Source organism: Lissotriton helveticus, chromosome 10 (assembly GCF_964261635.1).
Source record: "Lissotriton helveticus chromosome 10, aLisHel1.1, whole genome shotgun sequence".
Lineage (NCBI taxonomy): Eukaryota > Metazoa > Chordata > Amphibia > Caudata > Salamandridae > Lissotriton > Lissotriton helveticus.
The window spans coordinates 355570755-355597000 of record NC_136071.1 but is presented as its reverse complement, the minus strand read 5'-3'; the positions used below and the strand labels follow the sequence as shown (position 1 = coordinate 355597000).

The following is a 26246-nucleotide window of genomic DNA, read 5'->3' as shown; positions in this document are numbered from 1 at the left end:
TAAGGAGATAGTTCCAAAAGCTGCAGAGGGGCTCAGCTCATGCATGGGCACCCTCTCACTTAAAACCAAGCACTCTGCCTCCAGGATTGTCGAGCCCTACCATAGGAGTGACTTATAGGTGCATATGTGTCTATATATAAGGTAGATATAGGTATACTATGTCTAAGTAAGGGGTGATTACACCACCTTACCCAGGCTGTGTGAACAGACCTGTGGGGTCAGTTTGGAGGGCCAGCCAGGGTTGGCATAATACATGCTGCAGCCCCTGGTAGGCCTTGGATGCACCTATGCCCTGGGTACCTATGGTACACTATACAGGGGCTCATAAAGGTGACCCAATACCCAATCTGGTATGTACCTAAAGTACATGGAGTCCATTTTATAGTGAAAGCAGATAGACTGGGGCCCTGAATAGCAGGGTCCCAGGCCAACTAAGTCGAAAACCAGCAAAACACTAGGCAAAAAGTTGGGGTAACCATATAGTCAGATATCCACCTTTCTACAATCAGTGATGTCATCAGTGATGTCATTTGAGATGTCACAGTGATGTCATTGACCATGTCATGAATGATGTAATATGTGACATCATCAGCAGTGGATTGCGGGCGCGCGAGTTATACTTAGTACAACTAACTATAACGGAGGAATTTCAATGGTTTTGTATGAGTCAAATGTCCAGCTAACACCCCTAAAACCTATGGTTTTTTCAGTGAATTTCTAAGGTTTTTTAAATGCTAATTCCTAACTATAACGTGTCTAAAACCTATGTATTTTTCAGTGAATTTCAAAGGTTTTTTAAATGCTAATTCCTAACTATAACATGTCTGAAACCTATGGTTTTTTCAGTGAATTTCAAAGGTTTTGTAAATGACAATTTTTAAATGTATTAATTGTTATATGTATTTTCTTGATACTGATTTACTACAATTTTTTTAAACAATTTATTTTTAGGTATTTTATTTTTTAAATTACATTATAATTACATTATACATTACATTACAAAATATACTTTCTCACAATAAATTACTTTAGTTTAAATACTTTGCAAATAGACAATTGACTTTTAAGTACAGTAGTTACAGTTGTTGCAATGGGCAACTCAATTTCAAACACAATACAACTTTGAGCTCAGCATGAATTTCTAGTTAAATGGAATTAGTTACTTTATGGATTACTTTTCTAACCACAGGACTGGATCTTAGATTCAGTTCTGGGACATCTCCTGTAAAAAGTTGAGTAAAAGCGTTTTGGTTTTTGATTTTTAAGGAATATTATTGTATTTTAAAAGTTGACACTTTGAAATGTTTTCACATAGAATCACCAATGTTATCCTATTGGAGGAAATTTATTTAGCAGGTAAGTAGTGTTATTGTTAATTTTTCTTACTCAGGGGTGGATCCTGGATCCAGCACTGGTGCATCTCCTGTAAACATTTGATAGAATGCGTTTAAGTCATACAGGTGATTTTTAAGGAATATTTTTAGTTTCTGAAAATAGACACTCAGAAACTTTTCTGGTGAAAACCAGACAATGGATTTCTATGGAAGGAAATACAAGTTACTGGTAAGTACGGTTAGAATTACTTTTCAGGGTCAGTGCTGGGCTAAAAGATGCAGCACTGGGTTCTCTCCTGATAACATGTGAGTAAATCGGAATTTGTTGTTCGGATGATTTTAGGTGAATATTTTAAAGTTCCAAAACTCCACACTTAGAAGAATTTCCAAGTGAAACCAGTCAATGTTAGGCTATAGAAGGAAATTCAAGTTACCGGTAAATATGGTTAGAATTACTTTTCAGGATCAGTACTGGGCTCAAAGATGCAGCACTGAGGTCTCGCCTGATAACCGGTGAGTAAATCGGAATTTGTAGGTCTGCTGATTTTATAGGAATATTTTAAAGTTCCAAAACTCCACACTTAGAAGAATTTCCAAGTGAAACCAGTCAATGTTATCCTATAAAAGGAAATTCACTTACCAGGTAAGTAGTGTTATTGTTACTTTTTCTTACTCAGTGGTGGATCCTGGATCCAGCACTGGTGCATCGCCTGTAAACAATTGAAAGAATGCGTTTAAGTCATACGGGCGATTTTTTAGGAATATTTTTAGTTTGTGAAAATAGACACTTGGAAACTTTTCAGGTGAAAACCCGACAATGGATTCCTATGGAAGGAAATACAAGTTACTGGTAAGTACGGTTAGAACTACTTTTCAGGGTCAGTGCTGGGCTAAAAGATGCAGCACTGGGTTCTCTCCTGATAACAGGTGAGTAAATCGGAATTCATAGTACATCCAGTAAGCGCCACAGAGCTGCGTAGCAGAGATGTAAAAAGGGGCACGGCCTGCACCACCTCTCTGCAACGCAGAACAGTGGCGCTTTCTGGAAGCACCTGGTGGGCTACTTGGCCCCTATGGACCCTCAGGTTTGAAGTGGAATTATTCCCCAACTTAAAATGTGCCACAGAGGGTGTTTGCACACATCACGTCAGGCCCCATCCCCTCCCTTCACCTCTGTGTAAACGCACCCTGTCACCATTCTAAGTTTAGAGATTAAGTCCCCTTCAATACTAAGGGTCCTATGGTCAAACTAACCCCTTAGGTACCTCCAGTAAGAGCCACAGATCTGCGTTGCAGAGAGGTGTAAAAAGGGGCATGGCCTCCGAACACCTGTCCGCAACGCAGCTCCCTGGCGCATACTGGAGATACCTGTTGGGCTATTTGGCCCTCAGGGACCCTCAGATTTGAAAGAGAATTAATTCCTCAATCCCCCCCACGGTCCCGCCGGCTCCCTGCCTTCTGCGGGAGTCGGCATTGCTTTTCCACATGCTGCTCCCCATATGGAAAAGCAATCTGCTTTGCTATTTGGAAGAGAGAGCAAGTTTCCTGCTCTCTCTTACAAATAGCAAAATAGTTTGCTATGACAGGGCGGGAGCCGCGAGGCTCCCGCCCTGTCATTGCAAACGGGACACTGCAGGAGCCGGCCCTGGGGGTGGCGGTCCCCGGGGCTGGGGGGCTTAAGAGCCCCCCAACAAAGAATTAGAACCCCGGGGGGGGGGCGGTCCCCGGGGCTGGGGGGGCCTGAGAGCCTCCCCCAACCAATATTAACAAGCACCAGGGGGTGGCGGTCCCTGGGGCTGGGGGTGCATGAGAGCCCCCAACCAATATTAATAGGTCCCTGGGGGTGGCGGTCCCCGGGGCTGGGGGGGCCTGAGAGCCCCCTCACACAATTGAAATAAGCCCCGGGGTGGCGGTCTCCGGGGCTGGGGGGGCCTGAGAGCCCCCCCACTACATAATTTTAAAAAGCCGTGGCGGTCCCTGGGGCTGGGGGCCCAGAGGGCCCCCCTTTACATATAGTCCATTGCCCCCGGGGGTCAAAAAATTAAAGATGCACAGGAGCCCGCGCTTCTTTTTTAAAAAGATTCGGCCGAAATTCGTGCTGGGTGCGTGAATTTCGCCTTTTTTAATGCTTTTTTTGGCCCTGGGTGTCCTTGTGGGACCCCCTGAGCAGGCCTAGGGAGTCAGGGTGTTTCTACCCTGCCCCCTTTTCGCGTTTTGCAACGTTTTTTCTTTGGTTTCTTGTGCCTCGGTTCTACCGAGGCACAAGATGGCTGCCAACACTTCCTGGTTTGGAGTGTTGACAGCCAATTAAAATACAGCTCGTGCACTGCAGGGTGCACGTAGGCTTCGCTTAGGGTACGCGGACCCTGAGAGCCCATAGATATATATGTACTTTTAACTGTCATTTTCTCAGGAACTACTGAACGGATGTACACCTAATAAGCAAAAGGCACAAGTCTGAACCAAGGACTACCTCTTTGCCAAATTTGGTGTAATTCCGTTCAGCAGTTCGGGCTGTAGCTGCGGCTAAAGGTCTCATGGGAAATTGCATGGGGAAAACGCGTTTTGGGCCCCCCTTTTTTTTCGCCCCCCAGTTGATGAATCATCATGAAACTTTCAGGATAGGAGCGGACCAGAGCTGGACAAAAGTTTGGAAAATTTCACACAGATTCGTCAACCGACGTCAAAGTTATTCCAAATAGAATAATGCGGATTTCCTATGGATAATAGGTCCTAACTATAACTATCTACTGGCGACCACCTTTCGGTAATATACACACATGTATATGTGTATCTGTTTAAACATATTTAGATGTAGCTCTGCTATGAACGATGATTCAAGATATAGATTATGTATTTGCAAATATTTTCATGAGATGCTGTTGGCTTCTCTCTTCCTTTTGTTTTATATATTGCAGTAAATAATACCGTGTGTGTGTGTGGGTGTGGGTGTGTGTGTGTGTGTGTGTGTGTGTGTGTGTGTATCTGTCTGTGTGTGTCTGTGTGTCTGTGTGTGTGTGTGTGTGTGTGTCTGTGTGATATTCCCATTTCTCCATCAAGAAGGTCCTGCACTGGAGTCTCTGTCAAAATCCATTTTATTTCGAAGGCAGCACTTGTAAAACATGGAATGCGTTTCGGCTTTAAAATCAGCCTTTTGTCAACTATTCAGTGCCTCGATGTTTGTTTGATTTGAATAATTCCCACAGGCGTTGATGTTTAAATAAACGTGGTTGAGTTACTTCGTATTCCATTTTTCTCTTGTTTAAAACTCAATAGTCTTTTTGCAATCTCCTGCTGAAATATATGTTTAAAAAATATTGCTTTCAGTTCCAGCAGAAAAGTAATAATAAAACCCATCTGTTTGGAGTTCGTTTCACTTTTGATTTTCGTGGAAGTTGTGAAGGCAAATCACTTTTCCCTTTCAAACTAGCTATCACTTTTAAACCTAAGCATGTCACCTTTGCCGGTGAGTGTTCATGATAAAGTTCCCACTATTCAACCACCTTCATTTGAACTTTCAATACAAACATATTTGCTTATTCACTGAGTTTATGCAACAGCGCTCACCTTCTTGTTTCTCGGGTTTACCTGCTGGAACTTGCACTTTAAACACAAGCACTGTCAATGATGAATGAGCTCATGAGAATCACTGTTAGGCCAGGTCTGGCTCCGAACATTTCCAAATATCAAATACAGAGGGCTTTTTGCAAAGTTCGAGTCCCCGCCAAGGGTAGCTTTTATGATCACTGCGCCGAACAGGACAATCTTTCATCCTTGGCTGTTCCCATGTTATGCTCGGGGGCTCTTCAGTTCATATAACTGCATACTGGATTATGTCTTATGTGGAATTCTGGAGTGCAGCCAAAACGCCAGTGGTTTAGGTTAAAGGAGATGCCACATCACGCATTTTTAAAAGCAAAGAAAGCCCATTTCTCCTTCAAGAAGGGTCCTGCACTCAAGACTCTGTCATAATCCATTGTATTTCGAAGGCAGCACTTGTAAAACATGGAACGCGTTCACATCCTCCCCATTCTGCGAAATGGGCTCTTCACCCCAAGATCCTCTAGATTCTGCAAACTGGGCAAACACTAAGGGCCAGATGTAGGTAGCCAAATACCGGTCGGTAACGGCCGATTTCGGCCGTTACCGACCGGTATTTGGCTTTTGACATGTAGGTGGCTCGGAATTTACCGATTCGGTAAATTTACCACTTCGGTATTTTTCCAAATCGGTAAATATACTGATCTGTTAATCCATATGTAGGTGGCACAGTTTGCAGTGCCACAGGCCCTTAGGATTTCTTATTTGACCACCCAATCCTATTGGGTGGTAAAAAACCGAATTCCAGTGTACATGCACATCTGTGCATGTACACCTATGCCATGTGACACACAGACATGCCCTTAGGGCATGTATGTGTGCCACATGGCACACAAGCCTGCAATTGGGGTGCTACAGGGTGTCAAAGTGACACCCCTTTCCCCCTGCCAGGATTCGGTATTTACCAACTCTTAAATACCGAATCGGTATGATTCGGTATTTAAGAGTAGGTAAATCGGAATTACCTCTATCTGGCCCTAAGTCTCACGTGGCTCTGTGTTTAGGTCTCGGCATCGAGACTTATTGCCGCCGAGTTCGCTCTCAAGGGAAGACAGAGCGGTGCACGAGCCTACCAGGGTCTGTGGACGCTCACACACACAGGCAGGCAGGCAGGCACACGCCAGACACACACACACAGACAGACACACGCACGCGCACACACGCACACACACACACCCTCTCTGCCGCCCCCCACCCCCCCTCTACCCCCACTCACCGGGCTCTTTCCCTCCGCAGCGGGTCAGTCACAGCAGCAGGCAGACTCGGTGTCTTCTCCGGCGATCTTCAGCTGATGTGCACGCCCACGCTGCGTCTCGTGCGCGCCCACCACGCTGTTTCGCGCCCGTTGATCCTCAGCTTGTGATTACTACTCCTTCTAACCCGGATTCTAAATTACTATTTCTTGGTTCTCTAACTCCACTCTGTTGATTCGTAACAAACTGATATTCAGCACATTTCACAGTCTCGCTTTTGCTTCTCATAAATACAATAGGATTATTTTAAGCAAATGTCTACCCTTCTTTTGGTCCTGTGCCTATTATGCTTCGGACTATAGAGTTTTAGAAAGTGTGGTGGAAGATTCCATGATATCGGCGGCGCGCACAGTGCGGAACCTGGGTGTCATAGACATAGAAAAAGACTGCCCATGTGCCAACCTGTGTGCTGACTCCAGAGTGTGAGTGCAGAGTGTGAGTGCAGAGTAGTGAGTGCAGAGTAGTGAGTGCAGAGTAGTGAGTGCAGAGTAGTGAGTGCAGAGTAGTGAGTGCAGAGTAGTGAGTGCAGAGTAGTGAGTGCAGAGTAGTGAGTGCAGAGCAGTGAGTGCAGAGTGCAGAGCAGTGAGTGCAGAGCAGTGAGTGCAGAGTGCAGAGTAGTGAGTGCAGAGTAGTGAGTGCAGAGCAGTGAGTGCAGAGCAGTGAGTGCAGAGCAGTGAGTGCAGAGCAGTGAGTGCAGAGCAGTGAGTGCAGAGCAGTGAGTGAGTGCAGAGCAGTGAGTGCAGAGTAGTGAGTGCAGAGCAGTGAGTGCAGAGCAGTGAGTGCAGAGCAGTGAGTGCAGAGCAGTGAGTGCAGAGCAGTGAGTGCAGAGCAGTGAGTGCAGAGTAGTGAGTGCAGAGTGCAGAGTAGTGAGTGCAGAGTAGTGAGTGCAGAGTGCAGAGTAGTGAGTGCAGAGTGCAGAGTAGTGAGTGCAGAGTGCAGAGTAGTGAGTGCAGAGTAGTGAGTGCAGAGTAGTGAGTGCAGAGCAGTGAGTGCAGAGTGCAGAGTAGTGAGTGCAGAGCAGTGAGTGCAGAGCAGTGAGTGCAGAGCAGTGAGTGCAGAGCAGTGAGTGCAGAGCAGTGAGTGCAGAGCAGTGAGTGCAGAGTAGTGAGTGCAGAGTAGTGAGTGCAGAGTAGTGAGTGCGGAATTGTGAGTGCGGAATTGTGAGTGCGGAGTTGTGAGTGCAGAGAAGTGAGTGCAGAGTAGTGAGTGCAGAGTAGTGAGTGCAGAGTAGTGAGTGCAGAGTAGTGAGTGCAGAGTAGTGAGTGCAGAGTAGTGAGTGCAGAGTAGTGAGTGCAGAGTAGTGAGTGCAGAGCAGTGAGTGCAGAGCAGTGAGTGCAGGTGCAGAGTGGTGTGTGCTGTTGAGTGGTGTGTGCTGTTGAGTGCAGAGTGTTGTGTATTGGCAATGTAAATGACAATGCCATTTATTTATGATTTAAAGAAAAAAAAAGAAATGTCATGAGCAATGCCAATACCTCTACCTTTAATGATGCCGAGACTATTGCATTGTAAATGCTTGTTTTGGAGTGGAAATTGTCATGAAAGAAACTGTCAGCGCGTTGGGTGGTGTCTATATAGGCACACCACACGTCACTTCTGATGCAAAGCTGATCGATGCCACCTAATGGCCCTCAGAGGTACTGCTCAAGATTTCCCAGTTCCAGTTTGATGCCTGTCGAATAGTCTAAGCTGAGGAATCTGCGGTTAGATTGTAGCTACCAGAACAAGCACTGGCGTTGCCAATAGGTCTCGCAGTAGGAAAGTTGGAGCTATTGGTTTTGTAAATGACAAAGCCCTTTATGTTTTTAAAATGAAAACAAAAATAAAAGGCTTTGTTATTTGCAATTGTAATAGAAAATTGGGTGACTGTAACATTTGAAGGTGGATCAGGGCTAGTTTTACCTGCTAAAATCCCTTCCCTCTGAGCAACGCTAAAATATAACGTTGTCTTAGGGTCAGGTAATGATCAAAGAAAAATATAAAGCGCACTGTATCTTGGAACGAGAACTTATCACATGCGCATGGGCCTTGTTTTTCCACCTTATGCTGCTCGTTTCAGTGAAGTACCCTGCAAAAAAGCATCTTCATAATGACTCTTCCAATGCTTATTTACCTCCCTGCATTGTACATCTCCGGATTATTTTCAATGAAATAAAAATGTCAGCAAAGCACACTGGAAGAGACAGGCAGAGGACGATGAAGCAATAGCCGGGGTACAGTGTTGGAACAAGGCTCACTAGAGGCATCTTTATCTGTCATACTGTGATAGACAAACTTAATTAACCTCTGCCAGTCACTTCCAGCGACCATTTGAGAGCAAGGAGCTGACCCATAAACAATATGTTGCCATGAGGCTCGCCGGGGCTCTGACATCTGGAGATATAGCCCTATCAGCAGTATCGGAAAACAAAACACCTAGATTCGCTGCTGCAAGATATATAGATTATATTAATGTCACACATGAGCTGTCATAAACATTAAGACACTTTTAGCATAAATCTGCACGACCCTGAAGAGTCTAATGCATAATGTATTGCTTGCAGGACGAGCTCGAGACAGCTTTGCCTTTCTGCTGTTGCATTACAATACATTTTTGAGTAATTGTTTTAAAATGATGCACTTCTGAACTACATTTAAATACACACACAAACTCACTTATATGTGTGTGCATGATGCAATATTAAATGTATGTCAATTGCTACTGCACAAACAGTAGAGGCTAAAAGCATACTTTATAATTACAAGAAAATAATCAGAGTCGGACTGGACCATAGAGCGGCCGGAAAACTGAAAGTACGGCCGGCCACCGGCCAGCCATGAATAATTAGGGGAGGAGAAGCCGCACAGCACACGCTGGGAGAAGCCCTTTGATGTGCTGTGCGGCCGTGAAAAAACTGCAAGCGCACTGTATCTTGGAACGAGAACTTATCACATGCGCATGGGCCTTTTTTTTCCACCTTATGCTGCTCGTTTCAGTGAAGTACCCTGCAAAAAAGCATCTTCATAATGACTCTTCCAATGCTTATTTACCTCCCTGCATTGTACATCTCCGGATTATTTTCAATGAAATAAAAATGTCAGCAAAGCACACTGGAAGAGACAGGCAGAGGAAATTCAGGGGTGGGTCATAACGAAGAGGTACCAATCACAACAGCAGTTTAAGATGAAATTGATGAAGATGCCGGTGAATATTGCTGCAATCAACTCCAAACAGACGACGATGCAGATGAAGATCACTGTGTCAACTCCAGTTCAACGAGCAGAAAACCTCGAAAAATTGAGAAATCAGCGTGGATCCAGACCGGCTGAGTTCCCAAGTTGCCAAAATGTAAGTGTAGTGAATACACTTAGAAAATGTTGTTGAAGAAAATAAGTTTATTTGTAAACTCAACCGGATGTAAAGAAAATGCGTCCTGCCAAAGCAAGTATAATTAGGATATTTGACTTTCAACACAACGTTTAACTTCCACAACAAACAGCTCATGCAAAACCAACACAAGCGTAGTATTTCAAACAAAACTGGTTCTTCGTTCTGCTTTATCCTCGTGACACCTCTGGAAAGGAGAGACACGAGAAAAAGCAGAACGAGACAATGTCACATACTTAAGATCAATTAACACAAGAGGAGGAAAGGTGGGAGGGAACACGGCCTGGGGGAAGCTGGCTGGGGAGGGGGAGGAGAAATGCAAAAACAGAGGCGATTCGGTCTCGTGAGGGCAATGAAAATGTATTTGTTCTACTAAGTAGTTCCCTTGCACAAACAAATAAATGTAGGTTACAAAATTGAAAATACCGTTGGTTGGTTTAAGCGCTCACTGCCACATGCTTTCTCTATCCTGCAAACTGGAAGTTCGAACTTTTGAAAGAGTGACTCAGACTTTCATTTTTCTTTGAACAATGTAATAAGTGCCATTCATTTGGGAAGTGAAAAAAAACTATTATGTCAGTATCAAACAAGAGCGGACGGGAAACTGAAAGTACGGCCGGCCAGCGGCCGGCCATGAATAATTAGGGGAGGAGAAGCCGCACAGCACGCGCTGGGAGAAGCCCTTTGATGTGCTGTGCGGCTGTGAAAAAAATGCAATTAGGAGGGATGGAGGGAGGCTGATGCGCGTGCTTGTTTCACGTGAACTTAAAGAAAACCGCACGAACGAAACCCTTGGTTTCACGAGCGTTTCGAGGACATGAATTCTCGCTCCGCTCAATGCGCTTGCGCGCATTGATAGGTCGCGAGACCTAAAAATGGTTACATAAGGTAAGTAACTTGTTTGTACATTTATCTCACAGGACCTGATTGAAGAGGGTTGATATTTTCCAACCCCTACACTGGAGTTTGAATTATGATTTGGGTAGTATTTACTTAATAAGTCAATTGCCGTTTGCATTAAATACCTCACCCTTCATTATATTTCGGTGGGTCAAGCCTTGCAGAATCTAACAGGGGACAGATGTTTGGTATTCACCGTACCATGCAGATTTTGGTACTGCAAGCACCAAAATCTGCTTGTTATTCCCCAGAAACCTTTGCTCTCTGCCGCGTGTGATGAAAAGCCCATGGATTCCGTCAAAGTCAGCATTGGTACCTAAGTATCTTTGGCATGCACATGGAGCTGAGAAAGTGTTGGTCACAAATTGTTATGTCTTTTAAATGACGAAGGGTGAGACGAGTTAGTCAGTCCATGCTAAGCTGTCATGCTAACTATCCACATCTGCTGGCCTTCCAGAGATGGTATTTTGTTTTGGCTGCAAAAGGTACGCATTGGGGCGCATGGAGGGGCTTCTATTTCTAACGGCTTTAAACTGATACAGCCTCTTTACTCCCTCCCTTCTGCAGTGCTTCCATGCGCATCATATTTATCTGGGCAGGCCGACTATTTGAAGAAGATGCCAGCGCACGTACACAACGCTCCTGCACCTTGCGCTCCACCTTCCAACTTTGTGTCCATCGACAAAGAGCCCAGGAGACTGGAGACCGGGGTCAAGAGGCCCTTCAGAGAGGGTAAGCCTGCTACTATTCAAGCCCCTATAGACAGCTCAATTTCTGGAGAGTGTTGCACACAGTAGCGGATGCTACCCAACAGGGGCGGTGAGACGGGGATAAAAAAATAAAAAATAAAAACACTTAACTTAATACTGCCGCCCACCGCCTCTCCTCCTTCCTCTCTGTAGCAGGAACCAGGAAACCAAGCCCATAGCCTCCCTGATTACCCTGACCAATCACAACACTGCCTTACAGCAGCGTAATGATTGGTCTGAGCGCCGTGGTTTGTTGCTCATCAGGTCAAGGCAAAGAAAAATTACCTGCCAGATATATTCAAAAGGTCGGCCTCAAACGGGTCCAACAATATTCATGCTAGACCTCGAACCACATAAGAAATTCTCATACAAATATTTACAAAATTATTTTTGAAAAAATCCTTGAATAAGAATTTTTTTTTCAATTTCATAATAGTAATCCATATTATTTCATTACATATAAATCATAACTATTAGATATAAAGAAGATACATAAAATAGTTCAGTCACATCCTCACCATAGCCCACAAACCATTCAACACTATCATACCAACATACATACAACTCCAATCACAAAACATATATCACTGCACAAAGATGTCATAATCAATGATCGATTTGGAATAGTTGGAACAGTATCCCAGATCACTCAGATAGTCCTCAGGTGGAAAAAAACGCCAACGCGCGTTTCGGTGTGTGGCCCCAGCCGGGGCTACACCTTCATCAGGGCGGGAGTTTAGGGGGGCAGGACGTCTTTCTCTAAATGGGGAGGCCCAGTAAGATATCCCGTACAGGTACTGGCCTCAATATGAGCAGTCGCGATAAAAAGGGCTTTCGTCACAGCAGAATAAAGTTCCAGCTGGAGATACTCTTATAATTCAGTCCCTTGGAGTTCCATAATAGCGTAGGTCCAAACGAGGGGGAAGGACTTCCAAACTAATGTTTCTCGTTCCTCGGATCCGGAACCAAATCGGGAAGTCCGTGAACTCTCGCCAAAGTTCCGACGCGGCAGATACACGTGGGTTTCCAAAACGGCTGCCCGTAAAGATCCCCTGTGCCCCCTATACTCCCGCCCTGATGAAGGTGTAGCCTTCTTTGTATCTTCTTTATATCTAATAGTTATGATTTATATGTAATGAAATAACATGGATTACTATTATGAAATAGAAAAAATTGTCTTATTCAATAATTTAAAAAAAAATAATTTTGTAAATATTTATATGAGAATTTCTTATGTGGTTCGAGGTCTAGCATGAATATAGTTGGACCTGTTTGAGGCCGACCTTTTGAATATATCTGGGAGGTAATTTTTCTTTGCCTTGACTTGTATTTTCCCCGTCTACCTGCCTTTAATTGATGTGGGGTCCCCCTTCTTTGTTGCTCATCAGGGGCTGGCAGGCTGTGCATGTTCTCCACCCAGGCTGTAATGCAGCCTGGGTGGAGAGCATGCAAATTGCGCATGATGGTTTGGCCAGCCCAAGACTGCCGGCCAAACAGTCATGCTCACTTTAGGTGCAGCCACCACTCCTCCTCCCTGTGACCCAGGGAGGCCAGCCCATCCCCGCCCTATCGTCTCAACTGCAAGCTGAATACAAATAACAAAATGATAATAACGGAGCTGTAATTGTGAGGAGAAAAATTGCACAAAAAGTTACTTTGTGACTTTGAAATCTCAATCCTTTAAAAAAAAGTGGGCCTCCGCTTCCCCTCTTTCCATTGACTCCGGAGAATGACAGACTTTCATAGTAATGGAATTTAGGCCCTTTAAAAAGTGCTCTGTGTGACGTTAAAATTGGCAAGACCTTTAGCACCCCCTGTAAATACCTAGTAAATGATACCCATAATACCTACGGCAGGGAGGCTAAAGAAGGTCCCCAAGGGCTGTAGCAGGTAGTGTGCCTATCTAAGGGACCCTTCAGCACACTCATGCAAACTGCCATTGCAGGCTATGTGCCATGGTGCAGAGAAAAGTGAAGACACGACATGGCACATCTCCTACATGCCATGCCTGCAGGCACTGCATGTAATATTAGTAGGTCACTCCTACAGCAGGACTTACAGCTCCAAGGCAGGGTACATTATATTACGTGTGAGGACCTATCTGCATGAGCAGATATGCCTCTGTGATGTCCATGTCGATTATTGGACATTGCCAGTGAATAGGGAAGTCATCTTGAGTATATGTAGTGGGCACTGGTGATTGAGTTCCCCAGCTACATTATGGCTTCACTGAAACTAAAGATGCTCGTTATCAAAATCTTGTATTAATAAGCCCTCACTGATTCCAGTGATGGATTTATTATTACATGCACCCAGAGAGCGCCTTCGAGGTGTCCTCTGAAAACCTACCAACCCCTTATGTACAGGCTGACTGGTGTGGACCAGCTTACCACTGCAGACAGGTTTCTGACCTACTGGAGGTGAGAGTCCATGCTCTGTGAGGGCAGAAACCATGCCTGCTCTAGCCAGAGGTGTTGTCGCCTCCTTCAAGCAGGATGGCTAAGTAAACAGCATATCAAGGCAGGAGGCTTCAAAGGCCTCTGCTGCCTTTGATATGCAACCCAGGTTTCGCCCAGACAGGGCAATGCCACAACCTACCCCAGAACCATTTGACACCAGGACAGGCGGGAAAATTATCTAATCGGGAGGCGTGATCCCCATCAGGCTAGTTCTACCCTTAAGGTGGGGTACCTGATGCGAACCAAAAAATTAGAATTCCACCATCTTGGTTTTTGGTGGAACTAGGCTCACTGGGTCAGGGTTATGCCCACTCCCCACAGGAAGTGGTCATATAGAGGCTGTAGTCACCCTAAACGTAAGTCGCCGGTTGGCCAGTGCCTGTCACTCTCCTTAATACCCCTAAATTGAGTATTTAGGGGCACCCCTGATGCCACGAATTTAGATTTCGACGGACTCAGAAAAAGAGGACTAAGAAGAGCAGTGAGAGAATGAGAACTGAAGATTTGCTGTGGACCTTTGGTGTCAAACCCTACATGTCTGCACCTTTCTCAAGTATTGTGACTGAGTGACTAGTCCTGCAACTGAGCAACTACCAAGAACCCCGGTAGATTGCCAGCCCTTCGAAGAGTGTCAGCAATCTCCCTTGGAGTGGAGGAGCTACTCCCCTGCGGTCTACAGGTACCGAAGAAACAAAGTCCAATTTATCATGTTGCCGCTCCTAGGCCAGCCGGACGTAGCAGCCCCAGGAAGAGATGTCTGTGCTCCTGAAGGTCAGATCTGTCCGCCCACCGAGTGAGAGGACATCAGGACTGACTGGAGTCGCACAGCACCAATACCAGATTCCTTGCAGAAACCAAGGCCTGTTTAAGTCCATTCTGGACTCTAACTGTACCAAGACCGAGCAGCGATTGAGGGGCGACTGCACCACAGAGACCCACTTCCAGAGTGACCCAGCAGTTCTGATTTTGCATCCTCAAGTGGCGAGACCGACAAGCGAGAGGACCTTTTTATTGCACAAAGCCAAGCCGACCTATCTACTCTGCATCTGAGTGCCCCAGCCTGGGTTCCAATGAACTGGCTGTGCCCCCTTGCTCTCAGGCCCCTTGTGACCCGAGCCTCCCATTAGGAGCTCCTGGACTTGTTCTCAAGACCCCCTCGGCAGCCTATTTCTAGGTGACTCTCCTTCTTTCCACCAGTGTAGCGCTGAAAGCTCCCGACCTGACCAGCACCTCTGCACCCGGATGCCCCAAGGCATGTTACGGGTAACAATTGGTGGTAGTTTGGACCATGGCCTCTTACGACGCTAAGTCCAGAAGGAGACCCCAGAAACCGACCGTAAATAACTGTATGCAACATATGCTTTTTTTCCCCCATAAGAAGGCATTGCTGCATAAAGACTCATTTTTAGGGGGTAGGGGATCCAATCCCGGACACAAAATTGTGCCAATCTTAGCACCTCCCAGCCTTCTGGCTCCGGTAGGCATCAGGTTAAGGCATCAGAGTTGAAACTGGACTCAGCCATAAGCTTGGACTCCTGCCAACCCTCTAGTGCCAAAAAAACAAAATACTCCTTGAAGCTTAATGGTCCATCCTCACTGATGCACCTTTTGATGGGGAAACCGTGCCCCCCCCAAAATAGCTCACAAGAAACTGTCCGTGTCGAAAACGGCATCAGGGCTGGGACTCCTTCGTCACTGGCTCTGACGACCCCCAGAGACCAGTCCTGTAGATATTGCAAGAAGAGATATTTGAAAGGCTGAAGAATATTTTGCTTCTAGCTCCAAACTGATAAAATCATTCCCAAGGACCCAAAGGCTCAGAGCCTTTACCAAAGAAGAGGCTAACTTTCGAGACGGTGCATACACCAGACACGCCTTCAGTGCCTCCACCACAACCCAAGAGGTACAAGGATGAGACCACCAATACCACTCCCCACATAACCTTGACTCCTCCACAAGATTTGCCTCCACCCCCTTCACATTCTCACCCAGGATCTCCACAATCCTACTCGGACACAGCCAGCCCCAGCCCATATACCTCTGAGGATTATGAATCACTGTTTATCTTCAGCATACGGAAGACCCATGAATGGATTATGATATGGTTCCTCCAGCGGGCACAGACCTAGAGACAGTCCCACTCTGGGCCTCTCTCCTAGATGACACAGTTACATACCATAGGGTAATGCAAAGAACTGCAGACTCCCACAAGGTAGATATGGCAACCATCTCTGAGTAGGAGGACTTCCTCATAGAAACACTCTCAAAGTTCTGAACGCTTTTCCTTCCAGTGCTTAAGGAGATGCTTAATTATGCTACGGACACCTTCAAAGAACTGTCAAGACTCGGGTGGTTACTCCAAGAGTGGCCAGAAGTACAAACCTTCTTCCTCGGACACTACTTATATTAAAAGGGCTACATCCTTCCAAATTCCCCGGTGGTTCTCACAGCCTGTAAATGGCTGCTGCGTAGGCCCCAAGGGATCCTCACCTCCCTCCACTCCCAGATAAACAGAACAAGAGAATTGATGCTGCAAATTGTTGTCTTCCAGTCAGGAGGGTCAGGTAGCTCCTAGGAATTATGGCCTCTTGCATTGCTGTAGTTCCCCATTCCAGACTGCACCTGTGCCTGTTGGAAGAGTGCCTCTCAGCACAATGGTCGCAAGCAGAAGGTCATCTACATGATCTTGTGATGATACAGGCCAATACACATCACTCTGTGCTGTGGTGGAACACCAACAATCTACTGCTGGGCAGGCTTTTTATTGACCCTATTCCACCAGTGACCATCACCTCACATGCCTCACTCTAGCTAGAGGGCACCCCTCCAAGACATGGCAATTCAGCATTTCTGTGTAGGAGGAGTCACTATACCTTGTGACTCGAAAGACTTCTTCGAAGTAAAACAAGTTGCACACAACTAATCCAACACTAGCTGGCAGGAGTATGCAGAGCATTTAAATATGTACAGCACTATATGCCACAAATAGATACTTACAGAGTAAGTAACATCCGAGCACAGGGTGAAAAAGAAATGTTGTAACCTGAAAGAATGCCCCAACCTTTCAAGAGAAATGGCAAGATGACTGGAGAACCAACTTCTGGACATCTAAAACTTCAGGACAGCTCTCCCCAGGGAGAGGACTTGTCAGCCCCAGAGGAAATTGAGCCCATGGAACTTGACTCGTACCAGGTTAAGCTCCTAGACCCAGGAGGACCCACTAGAGAACAGTTGTGCCTTGGACAACAGTCCTGTTGAACTCTTGAAGGCCTGAGAAAGCAAGCTGCCGCACAGGAGAAGGGAAATGTTATTGGAAGCCACAGGGGAGGAGGGACTCCTGTATACTGAGGCCAGAGTCCACAACCCTGATGCCACTAGGAGAGTCATAGTGCCTCGGATGTACAGAGAGTTCTTACTCACATTGGCCCATGACATCCCAGTAGCTGGACATCTTGGCCAGACCAAAACTTGGTACCGGTTTGTCAGCCATTTCTAGTGGCCCCAGATGTTCCAGAAAGTAAAGGAGTTTGTCAGCTCCTGTGTCACCTGCCAAGCCAGTGGCAAAACAGGTGGGCACCCAAAGGCTCCCTTAATTCCACTACCAGTGGTTGGGGTTTCCTTTGAAAGGGTAGGTGTGAACATAGTGCCCGACTTGAACCTCCCACAGCCTCTCTAATATGTTAATACTGGTTGTAGTGGATCATGCCACCAGGTATTCTGAAGCAATTTCCCTTAGGGCTACTACAGCTTCTGCAGTTGACACGGCCCTCATTGGTGTCTTCCAGAGGATAGGGTTTCCTAACGAGGTGGCATCAGGCACAGGTCCAACTTCATGCCTGCCTACTTGAAACCATGTGGATTGAGTGTGGAGTGCACTACAATTTTTACTATACCTTCCTCCCACAAACCAATGGCCTTGTTAAAAGGTTCAACAAGACATTGAAAGGCAAAAGGAGAAGAGATGTCCTTTTGCCATGCTTGCATTTCGACTACAGAGAGGTGCCTCAGAAGGGAGTAGCGTTTTCCCCCCTTTGAACTTCTGTTTGGCTATCCTGTCAGGAGACCACTTTGTCTTGTTAAAGAAGGTTGGGAGAAGCATCTCCAGGAACCAAAACAAGCTATTGTATACTATGTACTAGGCCTAAAGTCAAGAATGGCAGAGTACATGGAAAAAGCTTCCAAACATCTTGAGGCCAGCCAGAAGCTCCAGAAGCACTGGTATGACCAAAAATCTTTATTGGTGGAATTCCAACCAGGGCAAAAGGTCTGGGATTTGAAGCCTGTGGCACCAAGGGTCCTCCAGGACAAATGGAGTGGACCATACCCCATCTTGAAAAAGAAAAGTGAGATCCCATGGGCACCAGCAGAACCCCCAAAAGGGTGATCCATGTGAACCGCCTTAAACCTTTCCATGACAGGGCTGTCATAACCATGCTGATGGTTACTGATGAGGATCAGGAGACAGAGTGAACCTCTCCCCAACCTCCTTTCTTGCAACCCCAAATATGGGTCAGTGGATGGAGTTGTCTACTCAGACACCCTCTCTGACCAACAACAGGCTGACTGTAGGTAAGTCAAATAGCAGTATACTGGGCTCTGCTCCTTAACCCATGGCCAGACAAAAGGTGTACTCATGATGTGGACACTGGGTACAGTGTACTTGTCAAAAACAAAATCTATCGGCAACCTGACCAAGTTAAGGAGAGCATCAAAAGTTGAAGTCAGCAAGATGCTGGAGTCCCTGGGCCAGCCCAGTGGTCTTAGTCACCAAACCCCATCCCCAGGGTGGAAAGTGAAAGATGAGGTGTTGTGTGGACTACAGAGGTCTCAACTCTGTCACTAAGACAGATGCTCACCCCATACCCAGGGCTGATGAGCTGATAGATAAATTGGATGTAGCCAAATTCCTTAGTACCCTTGACTTAACTGCAGGGTACTGGCAAATTGGCCTGGCCCCAGGAGCCAAAGAAAAGTCTGCTTTCTCCACACCTTATGGGCATTATCAGTTTAGTGAATCAAGTCCTTGCTGGGCTGGACGTCTTTAGTGCAGCATATCTTGGTGATGTTACTGTCTTTAGCTCTATTTGGCAGGATTACCTGGTCCACCTGGGGATGAGTTTACAGGCCCAGCAAACTGCAGGCCTAACTATCAAGGCATCCAAATTCCAGATAGGGCAGGGCACAGTTGTTTACTTGGGCCGCCTTGTTGGTGGAGGCCACGTGCAACCCTTACAACCCAAGATCCAAGCTTATCTGGACTGGGAGGCTCCAACAACCCAAGTCAGGGCATTCCTTGGCTTAACTGGGTATTATAGGAGGTTTGTGAAGGGATATGGATCCAGTGTGGTACCCCTCACAGAGCTCACCTCCAAGAAATGTGCAAAAAAGTACAGTGGACAGTTATCTGTCAAAAGGAATTTGACACCCTGCAAGAGGCAATGTGTTATCTGTCAAAAGGATTTTGACACCCTGCAAGAGGCAATGTGCTCACCCCCTACTCTCAAAGTTCCAAAGTCCACCAAGCAGTTCATTGGCAGACTGATGCCTGTGAGCTAGGTATAGGAATGGTTCTATCCCAGACCAATTGTGATGGCCAAGACCAGCCTGTTGCGTTTACAAGCAGGATGTTACTTTCCAGGGAGCAGCGCTGAAATGCCATTGAAAGGCAGGCCTTTTCTGTCGTTTGGTCCCTGAGAAGTTGAGACCATACCTGCTTGGTACTCACTTCACATTTCATACTGACCACAGACTTCTCAAATGGCGACTGCAAATGCAGGGTGAAAGTCACAATCTTTTGAGGTTGTCTATCGCCCTACAAGGAATGGACTTTACAGTGGAACTAAGACCTGGGACTTGAACAAAGAGAAACGATGGCAGTGGTTTGGAACAGTAGCCAGCACCTCTGTTGTGTTTGCACATACATTTTCTTTCAATAGTTGCAATGTCTCATGGAGTGCTCAATGTCTAGCACTGTGCCATCCACAGTGCTAAATAATATATAAGGGAAACCTCTATATATGTAAATAGTATAATAAATGACAGAGCACAGTACAGTAAAGTGTATAACTGACTATTGACAGTCCGGTTCTTAAATTTAATGGAAAAAACAAAAGCAATAATGAAACATTTGTTCAGTGCACAGATCTTCACCACTGTTGCTATGTTGTTACAGCAATGACACAGCCAACACATGCTTCGTCGCTTTTGCGATTTTTTTCAAGGCTGTTGATTAGATGATACAACAAAGTTTCCATTTTTGTAATTTTTTTTTTTTCTGATTGATTGATTGTTTATTATGTTTTGGAACTCCGAAGAGGTCCACATAAAAAGATACATAATACAAAATACTCGTTCAAATGCAAAAGACATTTACAGATTTTACCAAAGTACAAAATAATCAGCACAACACAGTTTAATAAAAACCCACTAATAAATATCTAAAAAACATTTAAAAAAGTTAAAATTACTAAAACAGAACATTTCATTAGAAGGATTATGTAAAGCATGTAAGAAGGAATTGGCAGTAAGAATATTTAATTTCAAGCATATTTGCCTTAGCCACTTACGACGAAATAAACGAAGTGCAGGACATATAAAGAAAACATGTATACAGTCCTGAGTAAACAAATTACAAAAATTACAAATTGCAGAACAACCATACCACCTAGCCATAAGATTATTTAACGGGAGTAAATCCTGCCTCAGGAGAACCCAAAACCGCCGTATGCCATGGGAAAGGTTCCAGGCGACATAGGGTTGCATGTGTTTTAATACGTAAGTATCAATAAGAGGGGTCACTCCCTTCTTTACAAGAATGGATTCTCTGTCCTACCTAAAACTGAGATCCCACGAGGCCTGTTTCAAAAGTGATTTTAACTGAACGGCAGACAGAGTGAAAAGGGTACTCTCCTCCAATTGTAGAAGTGCAACAGCCCTTCTAAAATTCTTTACAATTAAGGAGAACTCCCTTAAAGTGCCCAGCAATTCCGACTTCATTAAGTGTCTCAAAGTCCCCACTTCCCCTCTGGCCAGACTAGCTACCCAACGCACTAGCCCTGCCAAGCCCTGCACCCAACTGCTACGGATGCCGAACTCAAGTCTCAGGGATGCCACTGTGCAGGCGGTATTAATAGAGGCTAAAAAACATAGAATTTTACCTTCTGCAACGTGTAAAAAACCCCATTGCCTAAGATCGACTATTTCAATTCCATACAAAAGGGATGACGGGATTTGTGCCCTAAAAACCTCTAGTAGGTAAGAGAAATGTCTTCTCCCTGTGGCAGAGTATAATGCACTCAAGCTTTTACCCTGAGACAGGGCCTTCCGGGTATTATTATCAATGTGGGCCATGTCACTTAGGTTATCAGATATGATTTTCCCCAGGAAGACATAAGACTTAACTACCTCCAGCTTATGACCTCCTACTGACCAACCAAAGTTCTCGTATTTTGTTTTTTTCCTCCCTCAGATACACATTAGTTTACTTTTAGCTATATTTATCTTTAAGTAATGGAATTCAGCAAAAAGGTGCAGAGCATGCAGACGATTGTTCAACCCTTTGGGCGTTAAGTCCAATAAAAGGATATCGTCCGCATATAGCAAACAGGAAATAGGAGTTCCCCCCAATGATGGTGCAATACCTTCACAAGCAGATACAGACATAGGGAGATCTGAAATATATAGGGAAAAAAGCAGAGGAGCCAAAAGACAACCCTGCTTTAGTCCGTTGATGGAAGGAATGACTTGGGACAACCCCCTTTCCCCTCCTTGATGGAGAGCTTTCACCAAATCTAACAGGAGAGGAGGCATGCCTAGAGCGGCTAATTTTCTCCACAGCAACGGCCGATCCACTTTGTCGAAGGCTGTGGAGAAATCTATAAACGCCGCAAAGACTCTTCCCCCACGAACCCTTACATATTTATCAGAAATTATCTGAAGTGCGGTAAGGTTGTCCAAAGTGCCATGTCCCTTGCGGAAGCCTGTCTGTTCTAAAGATAATATGTGATTCCTATCAACCCAGTCGTTAATTGAGTATAGGAGACATTTGGAGAAAACTTTACCAATTGCATCGAGCAGGGCAAGATTTTTGTAAGATAATATCACTTGTTGGAAAGACTTATGACAACATAGTTTTTTTAATGTGCTTTACATATCCTTTGTCCCATCAAAATCAAAAAAAGGTAAATGAAAAAGAATTTGAAAATGGAAAGTAGTTAAAGAAACGGAAAACACCTATATGTGTGAAACTGTATTTTGAAAACGTGCTCAAAGTTGTGCATACACAATTAGCGTGAAAGAAAAAACTATTGATGTGTGGTAAAACAGAAAAGCCAAAAGGACCCGTGATATCTATTACCAATAAAACCGCAGATGAAGGTAAAAATGCCTTCAAATGTATGTAGTAATTTTCCTTGATAAAATAAGGCCTTTGTATTAATCCAAAGAAGTGCAGGGTATGGATAAGATTGTCCAGATTCCTGTTTTGAGGTCGATTACGGACTAGCACTGGAAAAACACACACATTTGTGCATTAACTTTCCCCCCTGTACATGTCCAATGCGAGCAAATAATGCAAAAGGTTGGCCAAGGCTGAATTACCAACGCTAGAACAATTCTTGTCAACATCATGCCCCTTAATGTAAACTTGCCTGATGTATCTTTATCGACATTTCTACTACAGCACTCTATTCTTCGTGTTAGACACCTTATCTTCCATTTTAATTCAATCCACTCGTGATATTTTACACCCGGGCCACTACAAAAGTACGGTTTCTAATAGTCCTTTCTCTAACAATTTAAAACGTGGCATATTACTTAAAATAACCTCCATGTTGATATCCTGCAAATTCAATTACATAATCCCTTTCTTTTAAAATAGTCACCAAAGTTCACTTACTACGATATTAACGTATTCGAGGCTCCCAAAATAGAAGAAAGTAATTGGAAGCTGCAGCTGCACATAATAGTATCTCCAACTCGTGTATATGTAGGCGGTAGCTGAAACAAAAAATGCAGCGGCTGTAGTAGACTGAAAATTGCACCCGAGGTTCCCTAATGCACGCTTCGACGTGAAGAAAACATCCTCATACTTGCAGAAAGCCCGGTTCTCGAGTATCACTCACCTCAAAACGGAAGGACTCCAGCTGTCGGTATGGCCAGATAGCGTTCACCTTGCCGCGGGAGTCGTCATTTAAATATATCAAGTCACGATGTCCTAGCCCGACGTACCATGCACAAAAGGTACATGCACGCATATGCATCACAAAGTTAGATGTCTAGCAGCCGTTTTTGTAGTTTCAGGTTGTAAACTAACTGCAGACTTTCCATAACTCCAGAACCACTAACACCCTTCTACGAACAGTGCAAAGATGCAATACACAGTCTTGAGATACACTAATTAATAGTGGGAAATAAATGTCTTACTATACTAGTGCTTTCTAACACCCTTGTAAGCGTTACAATTTTAGCATATTCAATAAAGTTTCTTGAAAGTCAAACGTCATAGAAAGGGGGGATTAATGACGCGCTAGAAGCCCTCTCCATCTAAGTTTCTTTCGATTTGGGACCCTTTCATTCAGACTCTATACTTAATAAAGTTTGTAAGTCTCATCTAATCAGCAACAAATTTGCAATATATTAAAAAGTTATTCGTCTTCAAGGAGCAATGACGAACTGTTATACAAAGATTTTAATTTCAGTAGAATGTCCCTCACAAGGTTGATGTTTAAAGGGAGACCCAGTGTGAGAAGTAAAATTAGAGTAGCAGAAAAACGCATGCAATTATAGAAATCAAGAGACTAGCAAAAATGTGTTGAAGAGACCGGTGGCAATGGGAGGGGAGGGGGTGGTTACAGGTATACACCAATACAGTTTAGACAACACATATCTGTATGCTAAAACACTGACTTTATAACACGAAAACATCCATTGTTCAATGTTTGGATCTCATGGCACATGTTGATTTTACAAATTATACTTGTCCATGTTAAAATATAGCGCATCAGTATCCAGTCCACAACACGTATTTAGGTAACCATGACAGTAAACAGTTTCAATTGGTTACAATTAGGACAGAGGATCAGTAAACATGTTGTTCAGTACCACACCCTAAATATGTGACATAGAATACTCCAACTTGTATTTTTTATATATATGTAGCCTAAGCCATATAATACAGGGAATTATGTACATTATTCACAAGACGACAAATCACATATTTAACTGTTCTTGAGATATGGATTATACATTTGATACTTGTTTCAGATGGAAAGCACATTGTTATATTTCTCCAATATTTGTTGTTCACTCAGTCTTTCAGAAATACAAACATTTCTTTATCAATGTTCAACCCATATTCGACCGATATTAATTTGCAAATCCAGGAAGCTTCTAATTTGCGTAAACAATTAACCTTGTCACCCCCTCTAGGGTTATCTGGCAAAGATTCCAACCCATGAAATTTCAAGTGAGGTAGTTCAGCCAGGCCATGTTTCTCATTGAAATGTACAGCTGTGTTCCTGTATTCGCTCCTTTACAGGTCTGATCGTGCTGCCTACGTAGATCTTCTTGCAGATACGTATTATGCAATATACCATAAATTAAGTATTACAATTCATAAAAGACTTGATTTTATATTCAGTTAAAGAATTGTATTTGAAACTTCTAATTCTGTCCAGCCAATGAGGGCAAACTGAGCAGTGACCACACTTGTGGAAACCATCCAGTGGTTTACCCAGGTTGTACCTCTATTTTCTCTCCGAAAGGGATGGAATTGACTTGTGATCGGGGATGGACCGTGTCTGCATGCAGCACTGCATTGCGTGCAGTAAATTTTCTATATAGGGCGGACATGATACAGTTCTCTTCTTCCACTTAGACAACAAAGGTGCTCTAGGGAAAGGCTAGTCTCATTCTCTTTTGTGTGAGGGGGGGTGTCGGAAAGTGACACTTTTTTTGCATGGTTGCCCCCTACTTTTTTCTGATGTTTGATGCTTCTTGACTTAGTTTGCTGTGGGTGTCTGATGAACAGGTACCCAGGGCCTGTGTTCTTTCCCCAAAACTGTACCTTTGCTCCCACATTGGCTCTCTTCTGGCTTACATATAAGTCCCTTGTGAAAGGTGCCAGGGGCATTAAGGGCCTTGTAGCCAAAGAAATTCTCTGAGGGCTGAAGCATATATTTGACCACCCTCAGAGACTCCCGCCCTGACGCATACAAACTGCCACTGCTGTCTGTGTGCCAGGGGGAGACCATTATACTACAAGTCAACATGGCACACATCTTGTGTGCCATTCCTACCAAATCACTGCCTGAGGCATAGGCCAGTACAAACAACAATTGGTTCTGTCAGGAGATGCAATTTCTTTGCAGTTTTCAACATTTATGTAAATTAGTGAATCTGAGGATGACGCTTGAACACAAACCGAATGGCAAAGTAATTCATATTTTAAAAAAAGAGTGTTTTATTTAAACCTTCAAAGATTCCTCAGAAGGTTTTTTTTTTTAGTTCTCAATACAAAATTACTATGAGAACATGCTGTCTGATAATTTTGTTAATGAAGCGGTGCAAGTGACAATAATTTACAGTGACAAGGTGAATAAAGTGCCCGAGTGACAAAATCAGTGTATTGTACATATATACGTGACAACATACGCAATGGTAATACATTTACAGGTAAGGAAGGGAATTTGAAAATAGGTCCAATTTCATAGCATAACGCAAGTGTCTCAGGGATTGATCCACATTGATTTGTAAGCTGAGAGACCTATTGAAGTATGGACAACTAAAACCGTTAACGTTTCAACCCTGGCAGGAGCATTAACGGGGGATTGTCATTGCGGGTCTTCTTCAGGACTAGGAGTTAAACGGACAGCCGATTCTTCAAGTTAATCGATGCCAATGGACAAGTGTTGAGGTGGACATGAAAATCCTACCAGTCGGCCTGGATTTGGAGGAGTCCAACTAGGCGTGTGAGTCAAATTAATGCGGCTCCTGGTAGCAGGATGGAAACCAGGCAATCCTACAAATTTGTTAAATCTCTGGAGGTTAAGCGTGGTCGGTATGACCTCCTATTTAGTGGGCAAACCCAGGAATCATGAATAAATCCCATTAATGCTCCTGTCAGGGTCGAAATGTTGACAGTTTTAGTTGTCCATACTTCAATAGATCTCTCAGCTTACAAATTAATGTGGATCAATTTCTGAGCCTGAGACACTTGCGTTATACTATGAATTTGGACCTATTTTCAAGTTCCCTTCCTTACCTGTAAGTGTATTACCATTGCGTATGTTGTCACTTATATGTAAAATACACTGATTTTGTCACTTGGGCACTTTATTCACCTTGTCACTGTAAATAACTGTCACTTGCGCCGCTTCATTAACAGAATTATCAGACAGCCTGCTCTTATGGTAATTTTGTATTGAGAACCAAAAAAACCTTCTGATGAATCTGAAAGTTTAAGTAAAACACTTTTTTGAAATTAAGAATTACTTTGCCATTCTGTTTGTGTTCTAGCGTCGTCCTCAGATTCACTAATTTAAATGAATGTTGAAAACTGCAAAGAAATTGTATCACCTGACAGAACC

The 26246-nt window shown here is 44.3% G+C and overlaps 1 protein-coding gene across 8 annotated transcripts in view; it reads left to right on the top strand.

Moving 5' to 3' along the window:
• The window catches only part of LOC144783823 (uncharacterized), a 982913-nt gene that overhangs the window by 530536 nt on the left and 426131 nt on the right, over positions 1–26246 (top strand). For all 8 annotated transcript variants that reach the window (XR_013601608.1, XR_013601607.1, XM_078662569.1 and 5 more), the window contains one exon: positions 11019–11183. Coding sequence is in view for 6 of the 8 variants with exons in the window: in XM_078662569.1 (XP_078518695.1) it covers positions 11019–11183 (165 nt within the window). In the remaining 2 variants the exon portion in view is untranslated. The remainder of the gene's footprint in view (positions 1–11018; positions 11184–26246) is intronic.